Here is a 16,496-nt window from a genome sequence, read left to right on the forward strand (position 1 = left end):
GCCTGGCCCCCCCCCTGCCTGCCCTGCAAGCCCCCTAATCCCTCCCCTGCCTGGCCCCACCCCCCACCCTCCCCCTAAGCCTCCTCCAATCCCTGCCTCACCTGGTCCCACCCCCCCACCTGCCCCGCAAGCCTCCCCTGATCCCCGCCCTGCCCAGCCCCATCCTCCCCAGTCCCCCCGAGGCCCCTGATCCATGCCACCCCACCCCAGCATCCCCACAATAAAAAACAATTTTTAAAAGACCCCAGCACTTACTGGCAGTTCAGGCGTGGGTGACAGCTCCAGCGGCTCCAGCTTGGGCCCTGCTGCCCCCCACTGCCCTGTACTGTCAAGGGGGGCTCTGCCAGGAGGCCCTGAAGCCCCCTCCCAGCCCCTGCTTCTACGGTAAGTAGAGGCTTTTTTTTTTTGCTTTTTTTTTTAAGTGCCAGTGCCTGGGGTTGGGGGGGCAGGGCAGGCAGGGCAGCCAGTAGGGGTCTGGAAGACTGGGTGGGGCAGCTATTAGGGGACTGCATGAACTGGGGCCAGATGGGGCAGCAATTGGGGGCCTGAGGTGGGGCATGTGGGCCCTGCAGGGGGGTGATATCCCCTGCGGGGGCCATCTGGCCCCTGTTTGGGGGTTGTGGCCCCTGTTGGGGGCAGCAAACCATATTTTCATATATTCATGAAACATGTATTTAGAATTCACTTTATTATTATGATAGAAACACTGGTAGTCTTCCAAATTGCTTTAGCACTGTAGATATATCAATAAAACAAGCCCAACTGATCTCTCTCTCTCTTTCTTATATATAGTAGTCTTTTGTTTTTATTGTGGAGGAACATGAATTTTGGGGTATTTTACAGAGTGACTTTGGGAATTTTTTTATCAGGGATTTTTCAGTTTTCAAATAGGGAACACCAGAATTCCTGCTAGGGAGGTCAGAGGCAGGACCTTGGACCTAGCTGGAGGTGGCTGACCTCCTGGCCAACTGGGGCCAGGAGGACATGGTTTGACAGTTCAAAGCAGACCACCACATTTTCTGGGTGATAGCTGCCCAGATAGCTAGGCAGGGGGCACAAATGGCAGTAGTGCCCCACAAAGGCCAATCCTGCAGCCGCAGCCCACTGGCAGCTGGTCCAGAGGTGCAGATACCTCTACTGGCTGTGCGGTCCTCATCTGAGTCTGGCAGGTGCGCAGTAGGTCACAGCCAGGCAGCAGTCCTCACTGCCAGACCCGTGCAGTGGGTAGAGGGGGCAGGGAACTCTCAGAGCTGCTTCAGCAGTCCAGCTGACACAAGGGGTAGTGTCCCTAGGTACCAATTGGCTGGTTCCCAGAAGCTCCTGAGAGCTAGTAGCTCTGAGCTACTTGCCAAGGCAGCTTTTTGTACTGATGGGGCCAGGACAGGGCAGGTTTTTATACTGCTGGGGATAGCGCAGGTGCTGGCCCCAGGCTCTAGCTTCCCCTGGCTGCAGATCTATGAAGAGCCAGACAGGGTTACTTTGCCCCAAGTGGCACAATTTGCTCCACAACAAAGTGCATGTCTGAGCACGTGCACTGAGCCAAAAAGCCCTGGCTCAAGTTTGCACTGCTTCTATTTGAGCTGCTGCAAGTGCATGTGCTTGCATGTGTGGACATGCCTATTAAGATTAAACTTGGATTATTCTGTTGTTTCCATGAAAGGTTGTACAAAGTCCCTTCCAGCCCTACTTTTCCATCATTCTATGCTGTCTGCAAGAGCTCACATTTTTATGATGCCATGCCTGCAAAAGAATTTGCTAAGGGTCTGTGATACCAAATACTACTCCAAGACCGGGGCCTAACAAAAAAGGAAAGGACCTTGAAAGAAACATATATTAGAAATAGAGAATAGGAGTGAACAATAACACATAATGGGACTTTATTTTAGTTGACCTTTAAGACTTTTTGATAGATAATTCTGCTGTCATAACTCTGGTTATGCTGGAGGTTGCCAAGTGAGTGAAAATGAAAATATTTAATACCAAAGATGATTCACTACAATGAAAAAAGAAAAATGACTCCTTTTGTCTTTTGTGCAATAGTTATAATGATGATCCAGGACTTGTTCTTAACAGGAGCTGCACACACTGACCACTTCTAAAAATTAGATGGCTTGTTTGGTACCTAATTTTAGTCCTTTCTACTGCATTTCTCTTGTCCATTAGCTACTCCTGTTAATAATGTCTCTCATCTCCTATTCACAGTCCAGCTTCATCCCTCTAAGTAAACTCTTATTTACATATGGAATTTTACACAGACCTTTGTTCTATCAGTTACTTAGCTCAAGCTGTACCTGTTTCCCTCTCATATTCGAGTACCTGAAAATTTGTTTAAAGGTCTCCCAACCAACTGTAGTCCATGGCACAAGATACCTGTATTAGAATTCAGGGGAATTTTGGCTCCACCATGTACTCAAAACATATGGCTAACCCTTTCTAAAGGATATAATTCTCTATCACAGATGTCATGTATGATGCTGGGTTTTAAATGCCATTCAAAAACTATTTTTAAAAATTATTTATTTTTCTGTATCAGTGGAGAATTATTTTAGATGAAACATTTGATTTACAAAGAAACAGGATACCTGTAATAGTTGTAACTTTTGTCATGGTTTAAGAGAGTTGAGCCCAGGAACTCTCAGACATTAGGACGAGTGTATCTCCCTAGGTACAGGGGGCAAATAATGTACAACACAGTTTAACAGAATATGCTTCAATGCTTTAACTGTATCTGACCAGTGTACATCAGGCATGGAACATTTTAAGTGCTCTCGGTCCAATAATGAATGACTATCATATACTGCTATACTTACCAAGATCTTGATTATGAGCTTTTTCCTGCCCTTCCAGATATAGCAGACTATAGCCAGTCCATAATCTTGGCATTCCCTGGGGGCAAAATGGCTCTCTGTCTGATTGACTGTGAAAGACAAGCAGGAATCCACTTGCAGTTCTAACTTCAGGCCCTGGTGGTCCTGGGATCCCAGTTTGGCCATGTGGACCTTATACACAGGAGACGAGATAAAACACAGTTGTTTGTATGAACATCTCAAGGGCTACTGGTGCAGGTTTTAAATTATCCATAAATGTGTGCAGTTAATAAAAGGTTCCAGACTGGATACAATACAAACTGCAGTACCTGTGATTTACCCTGAGCAGTAATAACTCCAGGTGGTTCCTGCTACCCTATCATTTGGAGGGCAGTTCCATCACATAGCCAATGAATCCTCTGATCCTTTTCCTGATGCTGTCAGCTGTGCTAACTGTGCCCCTTGGATTAAGCAGTGGGCTAAGATCAGCTAGTAATTTGACACAGACACTGATCAGTCTGGCTTGGATTTGAATTTGTAAATTAACAGTGAACATGAATTAACATCTGATCCCACTTTCAAGTACGCAGAAGACCAAGTTATTAACAGAAGTCACATTTGAGATGCAACTTTAATTACCTGCAGAAAGTTGAACTCCTAAGGCTTTGACTCAAAAAAAGCATCCCTACTCAGGTATGGTGCCTAAGTATGCTCTAAATTGTTTTAAGCATAGTATTGGATTTAAGTTTGTTCTTTCGTTTCCTGAATCACGGCCTTATTTTACATCAGCCTCATTTTATATCTACCTTCATATGTGATTTCAGCAGAAATCTATATAAGGAGCAATAGTCTTATATTGCAGCAAGAGAAATGGAGATTAGCTTTTAGGAAGAACTTCCTCATCATGACGGTCATTAAACATTGGTATAGGCTACTGAGAGAGGTTGTGGAATCTCCATCCTTGGATGTTTTCAAAAGCGCTTGAGACAGATGTTTGGCTGGAATGATTTAGTTGGACAATCTTGTATTCAGCAGGGGGCCAGACTAGATGACCTCCTGAGGTCTCTAGCCCTACTATTCTATGATTCTATGAAACAGATCATTCTTACCTTGTGGCCCAGGGTATCCTTGTTCTCCTACATCACCTTGGTCACCTGGAGGACCAGGCAGACCTGGGGGACCATCTTGACCTGTCAAGCCAGATGACCCTTCTTCACCTTTTTTCCCTAGACACAGATAAAGAAGTCATGTTCACATCATATGACTACACAAAAGCCAGACAATATGTAGTCTACAAAGACAGTAGTGAGTGCAGAGGCCAGATTCACAAGCTGCTAATGGTCCCAAATATACTGGAAATACTCAAAAATGACATTTAAAAAAATCAACATTTTTACAGAATCTTCATATTGATGTGTACTGGGCAGAGGGAAGTGGGGAGGAAGGAGTTACATTCATTTCTTCAGGCTGTAATGAAGGGCAACGGAAAGAAGTATGGGTATGTTAACATCAACAGAACTTCATGTCCTCTTTAAAGGCCATTTGTAATTAAAACTGAAACCAGGGGAAACTTGGGTCATTGCATCCATTTCATGTCCAATTCAACAGATATTTTAAGTATGAACTGCAATCTCATTAGATAGGAGATAGTCCTGTTGAAAGTCTCTGGGTTAGAGTCGGAGATGCTGTTTTGGTGGGTGTCTGCTATGGACCACCAGACCAGGAGGATGAGGTAGATGAAGCTTGCTTGAAACAGCTAGTGGAAGTTGCCCAATCACAGGCCCTAGTTCTCATGGGGGGCTTCAATCCCCCTAACATCTGCTGGGAGGGTAATACACCAGTGTGCCAGCAATCCAGGAAGTTTTTGGAGTGTTGGGGACAACTTCTTGGGGCGAGTTTTGGAGAGGCTAACTAGGGACTGTGTTCTTCTTAACCTGCTGCTCACAAACAGAGAAGAAATGGTGGGGAATGTAAAAGAAGAGGCAACTTGGGAAGCAATGACCACAAGACGATTGAGTTCAGGATCCTGAGGAAAGGAAGGATGGAGAGCAGCAGAGTAAGGACCCTGGACTTCAGAAAAGCAGACTTCCACTTGCTCGGGGAACTTCTCGGCAGGATCCCCTTGAAGGCCATTCTGAGTGGGGAAGGAGTCCCTCACAGTTATATTTTAAAGAAAACTTACTGAGGGTTCAGGAATGAACAATCCTGAGGTGCAAGAAGACTAGCTAGTATGGGAGAAGACCAGCTTGGCCTAAACTCTTCCGTGAACTAAAACACAAAAAGGAGGCTTACAAGAAGTGGAAACTTTGATAAATGACTAGGGAGGAGTATAAAAGTATTGTTTAGGCATGCTGGGATGAAATGAGGAAGGCCAAAGTGCAACTGGAGTTGCAGCTGGCAAGGGACATGAAGGATAATAAGAAAGGGTTCTAGAAGTATGTCAGCACCAACAGAAAGATCAGGGAAAGTGTGGGTTCCTTACTGAATGGGGGAGGTGACCTAGTTACAGATGATGCACAAAAAGCTAAAGAACTCAATGCCTTTTTAACCTCAGTCTTCACAGACAAGGGCAGCTTCCAAGCTACCACAGCTGGCAGCACAGTTTGGAGAGGAGGTGAGCAGCCAAACAGTGGCAAAAGAATAGGGTAGGAATTATTTAGAAAAGCTGGATATGTACAAGTTGATGGGGCTGGACAGTATCCAAGAGTGCTCAGGGAACTGGCTGATATGATTGCAGAGCCACTATCCATTATAAAAGGGCAAATATAGTGCCAGTTTTTAAGAAAAGGAAGAAGAAGGATCTGGGGAAGTACACAGTATAGAATTATAGAAAGCTGAGGTTAGAAGGGACGTCAGGAGTTCATCTAATCCAACCCCCTGCTCAAAATAGGACCGTCCCCAACTAGATCATCCCAGCCAAAGTTTTATCTAGCTGGGTTTTTAAATCTCCAAGGTTCTCTGGGTAACCTTTTCCAGTGTTTTACTACCCTCCTAGTGAGAAAATTATTCCTAGTACCTAACCTAAACTTCCCTTGCTGCAACTTGAGATGGTTGCTCTTTGTTCTGTCATCTGCCACCACTGAGAGCAGTCCAGTTCCATCCTGTTTTTAAACCCCACTTCAGGTAGTTGAAGCTGATATTAAGTCCCCTCTCAGTCTCCTCCTTGCTAGACTAAATAAGCCCAGTTCCCTCAGTCTTTCCTCATAAGTCATGTCCACCAGCCCCCTCACCATTTTTGTCACCCTCCACTGGACTCTCTCTAATTTTTCCACATCCTTTTTCTAGTGGGGGCCCCAAAACTGAATATTATACTTCAGATGTGGCCTCACCAGTGCTGAATAGAGGGGAATAATCACTGTTTACTACAGGCCACCACATCAGGAGGAAAAGCTGGATCTGGAATTCTCCAGGCAGCCTGGGGAGGCCATGATTGCAAAGGATGTTGTGGTCATGGGTGATACGAATTACCCTGACATCAACTGGGAGGAACAGCTGACCAGGTCTAGCCGCTCACGAAGGTTCCTGATGTGCATCCAGGACCTACACCTCATGCAGGAGGTACTCGTCCCCACTAGGGGAAATGCCATACTGGATCTGGTGGTAGCCTCTGGAGATGACCTGGTGGGGGAGGTGCTAGTACAAGGGAGGCTAGGGGACAGTGATCATGAAATGATCCAGTTTGCTATTCAAAGAAAGGTGGGGAGGGTAACTAACAGTGCAAATGCCTGACTTTAGGAAAGCCAACTTCGATGTGCTCAGGGCAGTATTCAGGGAGGCACTCAGAGCCCAGGGGGTAGCTAGCATGGGGGTCCAGGAAAGGTGGTCCTTCCTCACGGAGGCTATCCTTGGGGTGCAGCAGGATGCAATTCCTCTGCGCAGGAAGGCAGGAAAAAGGGTCCAAGAAAAACTTCATGGCTGAGCGTGGCTATCCAGGCTGGCCTGAGGGCAAAGAAAAAAGCGTACTGGCAGTGGAAGCAGGGGGCAGGGACAAAGAAGGAGTACACCTCCCTGACCCAAGCTTGTAGGGATTTGGTAAGGAAGGCTAAAGCAGCACTGGATCTTAGATTAGCTTCTGCGATTAAGGATAACAAAAAGTTCTTTTTCAAGTATATAGGTAGCAAGAAGAAGTCTCGGGGTAACATTGGACCCCTACGAGGCAGGGCAGGGCAGGGCAGTTGGTGGCGGACACGCAAAAGAAGGCAGAACTCTTCAACAAGTTCTTTGCCTCCATGTTCCTGTCTGCTGACAATGGGGTGCTCTCAGGTGACAGCGTAGAGAGGCCCAGGAAGGACATGAGTCCCCTAACTGTTAGTTCAGACCTAATTAAGGATTACCTGGAGGGCTTAGCTGTGTCCAAGTCAGCAGGCCCGGATGACCTTCATCCGCGGGTGCTGAAGGAACTGGCTGGTGTCATCGCCGAGCCATTGGCATGGCTGTTCGAGGACTCCTGGTGCTTGGGCCAAGTCCCTGAGGACTGGAAAAGGGCCAATGTGGTTCCTATTTTCAAGAAGGGGAGGAAGGAAGAGCCTGGCAACTACAGGCCAGTCAGCCTCACTTCTATCCTGGGGAATTCTTTGAAAAAATTATCAAGGGCCACATTTGTGAGAGCCCTGCAGGGGAAGTGAGGTTGAGGGGTAACCAGCATCGGTTCGTGCAAAGCCGATCCTGCCTGACTAACCTGGTCTCTTTCTATGACCAGGTAACAAACAGCTTAGATGGGAAGGAGAAAGTCGATGTCATCTTCTTGGACTTCCAGAAGGCCTTCGACACAGTGTCCCACCTAATTCTGGTGGGCAAGCTGAGGAACTGCGGCACTGACGAATGGACGGTCACATGGGTGGCAAACTGGCTCCAGGGGCGAACCCAGAGGGTGGTGGTGAATGGGTCGAAGTCGACCCGGGAGGTTGTGGGCAGCGGAGTCCCCCAGGGCTTGGTCCTTGGGCCGGTGCTGTTCAACACCTTCATTAGTGACCTGGACGAGGGTGTAGAATGCATCCTGTTCAAGTTTGCTGATGACACCAAGCTGTGGGGTAAAGTGAATGCAGCGGCAGGCAGGGACCACATCCAGGCAGACCTGGATAGGTTAGAGAAGTGGGTGGATCTGAACAGGATGCAGTTCAACAAGGACAAGTGCAGGGTGCTGCACCTGGGGAGCGGGAACCAGCATTATGGTTATAGGTTAGGCGCTAACCCTCTCGGCAGCACAGAGGCAGAGAGGGATCTTAGAGTCAGGATTGACCCCAGGATGAATATGAGTTGGCAATGCGATGAAGCAATAGGCAGAGCCAACCGCACCCTGTCATACATCAACAGGGGCATCACTAACAGGTCCAGAGAGATCTTGCTCTCCCTCTATGCGGCACTGGTCAAGCCACAGCTGGAGTACTGTGTCCTGTTCTGGGCACTGCACTTCAAGAAGGACATGGAGAACCTGGAGAAGGTCCAGAGGAGGCCACTCGTATGGTTGAGGGCCTCTGTGGCCAGCCCTATGAGGAGAGGCTGAGGGACCTGAATCTCTTCAATCTCCGCAAGAGGAGACTGAGGGGGGATCTTGTGGCTGCCTACAACCTTATCGGGGCCACCAGCAGGGACTTGGGGAAAGTCTGTTCACCAGGGCCCCCCTTGGAGTCACCAGGAACAATGGCCACAAGCTGAGGGAGGATAGGTTTAGGTTAATTAGGAAGAACTACTTCACTGTAAGGGTGGCCAGAGCCTGAAATAGGCTTCCCAGAGAGGTGGTGCCTTCCCCAGAAATCTTCAAGAGGAGACTGGATAGGCACCTGGCTGGGGTCTTATGACCCTTCCCACACCCAGTGCTCATTCCTGCCCATGGCAGGGGGTCGGACTAGATGATCTGTCTAGGTCCCTTCTGACTCATTAATTCTACGATTGATTCTATGATTCCCTTGACCCTGTAGCAACACATCTACCAATGCAGCCCAGTATGCCATTAGCCTTCTTGGCAACAAGGGCACACTGCTGCCTCACATTTAACTTGTCTGTTGTAACCCCCAGGTCCTTTTTTACAGAGCTGCTGCCCAGCCAGTCAGCCCCAAGCCTGTACCAGTGCATGGGATTGCTTCATCTTAAGTGCAGGACTTTGCAATTATCCTTGCTGAACCTCATGATATTCCTTTTGGCCCAATCCTCCAATTTGTCTAGGTCACTCTGAATCCTAGCCCAACTTCCTTGCACCAGGAAGTTGTCCCAATACTTTCCAAAAACTAGATTGCCTATGCACTGCTGTATTGCTCTCCCAGCAGATTTCATGGTGATTGAAGTCCCCAATGAGAACCAGGCCTGTGATCAGAAAACTTCCTCTAGCTGTTTGAAGAAAGCCTCATCCACCACTTCCTCCTGGTCTCGTGGCACCCTCACCCTGACATCACCTTTGTTGTTTTTTCCCTCTGACCCTAACCAGGAGAGTCTCAGCAGGCTGATCTCCAGCTTCATACTGACGCTCAGAGCAATCATAGGAGTTGCACTTTTACATAAAGTGCAACTCCTCCTCCTTTTCTCCCCTGTCTGCCCTTCCTGAACAGTTTGTACCCACCCTGACAGTGCTCCAGTCATGCAAGCTCCCACCAAATCTTTGTTATGCCAATTGCGTCATAGTTCAATGACTGTGCAAGGTCTTTCAGTTCTTTCTGCTTGTTTCACAGACTCCACACATTTGTGTACAGGCACCTGTGGTAACTAGTTAATTGCCCTGATTTCTTGAGAAGTATGAGAGCACCTCCCCTGTTGCGCTGTCCTGCTTGCTGTTCTTCCAGGTCTCCCCCTTCCCCACTTACCTCCAGGTTTTGGTCTCCATCCCCCAGCAAACCTAGTTTAAAGCCCTCACTTCAGTCCCTGGAAAAATCATGGAGCAGGGCCTCAAGGAATCTATTTCTAATCACATGGAGAAGGTGGTGATTAGGAACAGTCAGCATGGATTCACCAAGGGTAGGTCATGCCTGACCAACTTAATTGCCTTCTTTGACTAGATACCTGGTTCTTTGGATATGGAGAGTGAAGTGGTTGTCATATACCTTGACTTTAGCAAGGCTTTTGATATGGTCTCCCACAAGTTTCTTGCAAGCAAGCTAAGGTTGAATGAATGGACTGTAAAGTGGATAGAAAACTGGTTGGATCATTGGGTTCAAAAGGTAGTAACCAATGGCTTGATGTCTAGTTGGCAGCCAGTATCAAGTGGCAGTATCAAGTATCAAGTCTTGGGGCTGGTTTTTTTCAATATCTTCTTCAACGATCTGGAATATAAGATCAAGTGCACCCTTAGCAAGTTTTCAGATAACATCCAGCTGTGGGGAGTAGTAGATACACTGGAGGGATAGGGGTAGGATTCAGAGAGACCTTGACAAATTGGGGGACTGGACCAAAAGAAATCTCATGAAGTTCAGTAAGACCAAGTGCAAAGTTCTTGATTTAGGACAGAACAATACCATACACCAGTACAGGCTGGGGACCAACTGGCTATACAGCTCTGCAGAGAAGCACGTAGGGATGGAAAAGCACGTACAGTGGAAAATAAGCTGAATATGAAACAATGGTGTGCCCTGGTTGCAAAGAAGGCTAATGGCATCCTGGCTTCATTAGTAAGAGTGTTGTCAGCAGATTGAGGGGAAGTGATTCTTCTCTATTCAGCACTGGTGAGGCCACATTTGGAGCACTGTGTCTAATTTTAGGACCCCCACTACGGTGGTGTAGAGAAATTGGAGAGTCCAGCAGAGTACACTGAAAATGACTAGGGTGTTGGGGCACAGGACAGCTGAGGGAACAGGGCTTATTTAGTCTGGAGAAGAAAAGTCTGAGAGCAAATTTGATAGCAGCGTTCAACTACCTGAAAGGTGATTCCAAAGATGAAGCTAGACTGTTCTCAGTGGTGGCAGATGACATAGCAAGGGGAAATGGTCTCAAATTGCAGTGAGAGAAATTTAGGTTAGACACTAGGAAGAACTTTCTCGTTAGGAGGGTAGTGAAGCACTGGAACATGTTACCCAGAGAGGTTTTCTATGATTGTATGAATCTAACACCACCATTTAATTGACTGCTTTACTGAAGAGAGAGACTGACTGTTGACAGGGCCTGTACTGTTTATTACTGGAAAAGGTAAAAGGCTCCTCATATTCTCATAAGGTCACCTCTTCCCCACCCTTGGATAAGCAATAAATGATGTTCTGGTGCATTTTTGATTAGCAGCTGATGCTAAAGTGTAGACATGTCGATTATTGCTAGAGGTGATTTTATTGCAAGGCAGGGGATAATGCTGGATCCATCCACTGGATACTTTTAAGCAGATTGTCTGACTTGGATAGAGCTCCACATGTTGGATTTTGTAGTGTTTGGCAGTCTTTGTCTCTTCTAGTGAAGGAGTATTTCCAGTTCAACATGTTTCCTAAGAGAAAGGGTTGGTTCTGCAACTCCAATGAGAACTGTACGTTGCACTAACTATTTAGCCTTCTTTGCAAGCTGCACTAACTATTTAGCCTTCAGACTGAATGTTTTTTTAATAGTGTGAGACAACATTTAAAAATTCCCCACATGTTACTTTTTATTACGTTCATTAAGAAAATCTAAAACAGTCAAAATAGCTTAACAGCTTTTGAAGGGCTGCTGCCTAACTATTTTGCCAAAGTTCAAGCACAGGGAAGTTTTAGTATTAGGCCTCCCTTCTCCCAGTAAAATCTCTACTTTATCTGCCTGTATAGTTTTCCCAGCAGGGGCAAGATTGGTTCCTGTTATGTCAGTAAAAGAAAAGGCATCATTAAGTACTTCTCCTGTCACACCAGCATCAACAGGTATTACTGTAGCACCTGATTTTACAGAAACTATTTAAAGATTTATATAACAGAAACACTATGCCTCAAGCCCAAAGACGACTCTTGGTTGAATAATGGGTTCACTGTGGCAAACTAAGTAATGTGGTAAAAATAGCTTCTTCTTCAAAGACCATCTCAAGATCCTTCTCTGAAGACCTAAAGATAGCCAGAATTCCCCATCAACGGTTTGTCTTATGAGTTTCCTCTTAAGCTCTTGTTCTGGCTATTTTTTCTTTTATTATTACTATAACTATCACATATCCAGCTTTCAAGTTCTAGTAATTGCACACTGGTCTTGTATCCATCCAGCTTATTAGGGTGTTTTAGGCCTTCATTAGCAGAACCCTGTTAATTAATCTTGTTAAATGTCAAAGCTCATGTTTTTGAACAATATGAGCTTAGTGCCTAGTACATGGAGGGTTTGTGGTTTCCTACTTCGATTGTGAATAGGAGGATCATTATATGATGAGCTCAGCTTTGCCAATACATAATGCCCTGTCCTTCAGAAAGAACACAGTGATGCTCTCAGGCTCAGGTAACATGTTGTAGCCAAGTTTTTCAGGTCACCAGCATTAAGCATCCCAGTATTTTACAAAACATTTGTGGAAGCCACTGGGTAGGGGGAGACAATCGCAGAAATGAATAATACATCACATAAAGCCGTGCCAGGGGTCGCACGGCTTTACGACCCATACATCATGACAAGAGACATGCTCGGATGGGATGGGCTCCATCTTTCCCCTAAAGGTAAGCGTGTGTTCTCTTCTAGGTTGGTGGATCTCCTCTGGCGGGTTTTAAACTAGGCTCATTGGGGGAAGAGGAAGACGAGGGCAGAGGAAGCCTTGGACTGCCAAACCAAGCAACACCCACAAGTACAGCCCAGCCTAGACCAATGAGCGGAACATATACGCAGGTAAGCAACAGGGGCTAGGGCAATGCTGAAAGTAGGGGCCCAGTGCACACATCCTCAGGAGGCCTCAAATGCCTCTACACAAACACTCGTAGTCTGGGAAACAAGCAAGAGGAACTTACCCTCCTGCTAGCTGACACCAACCCAGACATAGTGGGGCTCACTGAAACATGGTGGGACCCAACACATGACTGGGTGGTGAATATCAAGGGCTATAGGCTGTACAGGAGGGACAGGACAGGGAGGAAAGGTGGGGGCATGGTGCTATACATTAAGGAGGAATACACATCCTCATCAATTAGCAAAGAGTCAGAGGAGGGGCTCTCTGAAGTGCTCTGGGTTAGAATACAAGGCAATCGAGGGGAAAGAGATTTAACGGTGGGGGTCTACTACAGACCACCCAACCAAGGGGAAGAGTTAGACCAGGAATTCTTAAGTCAGCTCACAGAGGCAGTTAGGTCAAAGGACATGGTCATCATGGATGACCTGAACTTTCCAGACATCTGCTGAGAAGAGCAGTCAGCCAGGTCTGACCGCTCCCATAGGTTCCAACCCAGAATGCAGGACCTCCATCTAACCCAGGAGGTACACAGCCCCACCAGGAAAGATGCCTTGTTGGACCTGGTGCTGGCCACCAGGGATGACCTGGTGAGGGGGCTGCAGGTGCTCGACCACCTGGGCAAAAGTGATCACCACCTGCTGGAATTCACCATTCAGTGCAAGGTGGCAAAGGCCTAAAGCAAGGCAGAAGCCCTAGATTTCAGGAGGGCAGACTTCAATGAGCTAAGGAGACTAGTTGGGGAAGCACTGAGGTCCCAGAGGGGAGGAGAGCCAGGTGTCCAAGAAGAGTGGTCGCTCCTTAAGGAGCCCAAAGGGAAGTAATCCCAACACGGATCAAAGGGGGCAGGAGGGCGCAAAAGCCCCCATGGCTCATCAAAAGCATCCGGGAATGTCTCCTAGCTAAAAGGGAGGCGCACACCCAATGGAAGGGAGAGGCCATCACCAGGGAGGATTATACTGCGGTTGCTCAGGGATGCAGGGGGCCAGTCAGGAAGGCCAAGGTGGAGATGGAATTGGGACTAGCTTCCCAGATCAAGGACAACAGGAAGTCCTTTTTTAAATCTATAGGGGGCAAAAAGAAGGTTCCAGGTAACGTGGGGCCCCTGCAAGACACGCTACGAAATTTGGTCGTCACACCAGACAACAAAGCTAACCTATTTAACAATTTCTTTGCCTCCATTTTCCTTAGCAGGGACCGGAACAGCCACCCCCCTCTGGGTCCCCCTTAAGCCCCAGGGGAGACGCACCTAGGCCAATGGTTAGTGAGGAACTAGTTAGGGAACTTCTGGAGGGACTAGATGTATTCAAATCAGCTGGTCCGGCCAATCTCCACCCTAGAGTACTGAGGGAATTAGCTGAGGTCATTGCAGGACCCCTGGCATGGCTTTATGAGCACTCGTGGTGCTCTGGTGTGGTGCCAGAGGACTGGAAGAGGGCCAATGTGGTTTCCATCTTCAAAAAGGGGAGGAAGGAGGACCCAGGAAACTATAGGCCAGTTAGTCTTACCTCAATCCTGGTTAAGCTTTTTCACAGAATTATTCTGGCACATGTCCATGAGGGGCCAGCAGGGGAGATTATGCTTAGGGGCAACCAACACGGGTTCATTAGTGGCAGGTCCTGTCAGATCAACCTGGTGGCCTTCTACAACCAGGTCACCAAATCCTTAGATGCAGGGGTAGCAGTGGACATAGTCTTCCTTGACTTTCGGAAGGCCTTTGACAGGAGGCGCTACTTCACGGTCAGGGCATCTAGGATCTGGAACCAACTTCCAAGAGAAGTGGTGCAGGGGGTCTTTAAGAGGAGGCTAGATGAAAACCTTGCTGGGGTCATTTGACCCCAGTACTCTTTCCTGCCATGGCAGGGGGTTGGACTCGATGATCTGCACAGGTCCCTTCCAACCCTACTAACTATGAAACGATGAAAAGAAGAAGCAAGGATAATCAGGGGAGTAGGGACCTGGTTTGAGAGGACCCTGGCTTGTTTAATTAGGCAGCCTGCAGGATGGAAGAAAATATGATTACTGGACACAACTACAGTGTGGGGAAGGAAGAACAGAGACATGCATTAGAAAAGATGACAAGATTAGTGTAAGAGCAAGACCCCCTTCCCTCTTGAATGGTTTTGTTCTTACACTAGTCAAATAATCCTTTCTCCTGCATTTCTCGTCTGTTAGTTACTCCTGTTAATAATGTTCTCCTTCTATTTCACAGTCCAGCTTCATCCCTCTAAGCAGACTTATTCTTTACATAAGGAATTTTACACAGACTTTTGTTCTATTAGTTACTTAGCTTAAGCTGTACCTGTTTCTTTCTCAGACCTGAGTGCCCAAAAGTTTGTCTACATCTCTCCCAGCTCTCCCACTTGGTCCAGGAAAAAAAATCTCACACAAACACACCTCTGTCTTCCACAGGAAAAAAAATCTGCTTTTGCATTTTTTTCATGGATGAGGAACGCCATAAATCAGTTAACATTCCACACCAATCTGCTCACTGTCCTTTTGGTATTCTGACCTACTATACAGGTGAGCCTCACCATTTGCAGGGGACATGTTCTCATATCCCCTGCAAATGGCAAAATCCACAAATAAGGCACTGTGTTCATGAACGCAGTGCCCCAGTGACTGGGGGGTGGAATGGGGCATGACTGGTGATGACAGTGGGAGCCCGGCGGTGGCTGCAGGAGCCCGTTGGCAGCAAGCACAAAACTCCTGAGGACCTCTGGTAAGTGTATAAAGTGTATTTAAAATGTGGATTTGGCATTCATGAATATTTGAAACCACGAATGCTGAACCCACGAATAACGAGGGTTTCCTGTACTTCATTAGGTTGTGGACTGATGAAGGAATTACAACAGCGTTTCCCAAACTTTTGATATGCCCAAAAAGGGGTGGGGGTGGGGGGGTGTATTACACATATTCCATACCCCAGAGGATATTATCTACTGGTTAAAAAAAAAAAAAAAAGTGACACCAAATACATATTTTTTAATCAAAGAATTAGTCTCCTGTTCCAGAGATTCTCAATCTTTTTACAGGCCTCCCTCTTCCATATCTTTTTTGAATTTTGTGGCACCACAGTTGAAATTCACTAAGATAGATCTAAATTCTGAAAACATATGGAGGGGAACCTTGAAACTAAAAAAAATTGAGACTCCCTAATCTAGCTAGTGCTCCTTAAGGACCACAAGGACAGGGCCTCATCCTACCATGCTCTGCTTTTTCCCCCTCTCTGCCCCCTGCTGGCCCAGGGTTTGTACCTCAAGGGGCAAAGGCAGCCCCTGCTTCTGAGGCTTCTCCTGCAGGATCTCACATACTGGCCAGGAATGTGGAAGAAGTGTAAGGGACAAGTTGGGCTGCAGTGTGACTCACTCTGCGTGTCTGCCTGCTTGCAGCAAAGCACACTGATGGGAGTATGGGAGGATTGGCACAGGGGTTGACTTGGGGGCAAGGAAGCGTGGAGAAAGCCAGTAGCAGCAACAGTCCCCAGAGAAGTAGCTAGGGCAGGCTCAGGGTACCAAACGGAGGAAGAGAGCATTTATCTCCTTCGATGGGAGTGCGGGAGGCCTTGTGGCACACTACTGTACCGTGGAACACCTTTTGGGAATCACTGAATGACAGCAAGTTAAAAGGGGGAGGGACCTTATTACCGAGCAGCTGGCATATGCTAATCATTCATGTACCCACAGTAAACCACAGTAACTTAACCCTATTTCACTAAGCTGCCTGTTTAACTACCACTTACAGCAGCATAAGACTGAGCCCACAGATGTAACTGAATGTCAGCTGCACAGTTGTTAACCCCGCTCCCCATTTTAACTCCTGATTTGTTCAGTTGTCCATGTCCTTAGCATCTTCAAGAAGAAAGAAGGAAATGATAAAATTAAAGAGAAAAAGATGGAAAC

The 16,496-nt window shown here is 47.1% G+C and overlaps 1 protein-coding gene across 1 annotated transcript in view; it reads right to left on the reverse strand.

Annotated features, from left to right (window-relative positions):
* Positions 1 to 16,496, reverse strand: part of COL4A4 (collagen type IV alpha 4 chain) — a 138,457-nt gene that overhangs the window by 10,468 nt on the left and 111,493 nt on the right. Inside the window, exons 44-45 of the mRNA XM_090053237.1 lie at positions 3,917 to 4,033; positions 2,811 to 2,999 (exon numbers count right to left, since the gene is read on the reverse strand). Coding sequence (XP_089909363.1) covers positions 2,811 to 2,999; positions 3,917 to 4,033 — 306 coding nt within the window. The remainder of the gene's footprint in view (positions 1 to 2,810; positions 3,000 to 3,916; positions 4,034 to 16,496) is intronic.

This window comes from Crocodylus siamensis, chromosome 6 (assembly GCF_052110815.1).
Source record: "Crocodylus siamensis isolate JL-2025a chromosome 6, ASM5211081v1, whole genome shotgun sequence".
Classification (NCBI taxonomy): domain Eukaryota; kingdom Metazoa; phylum Chordata; order Crocodylia; family Crocodylidae; genus Crocodylus; species Crocodylus siamensis.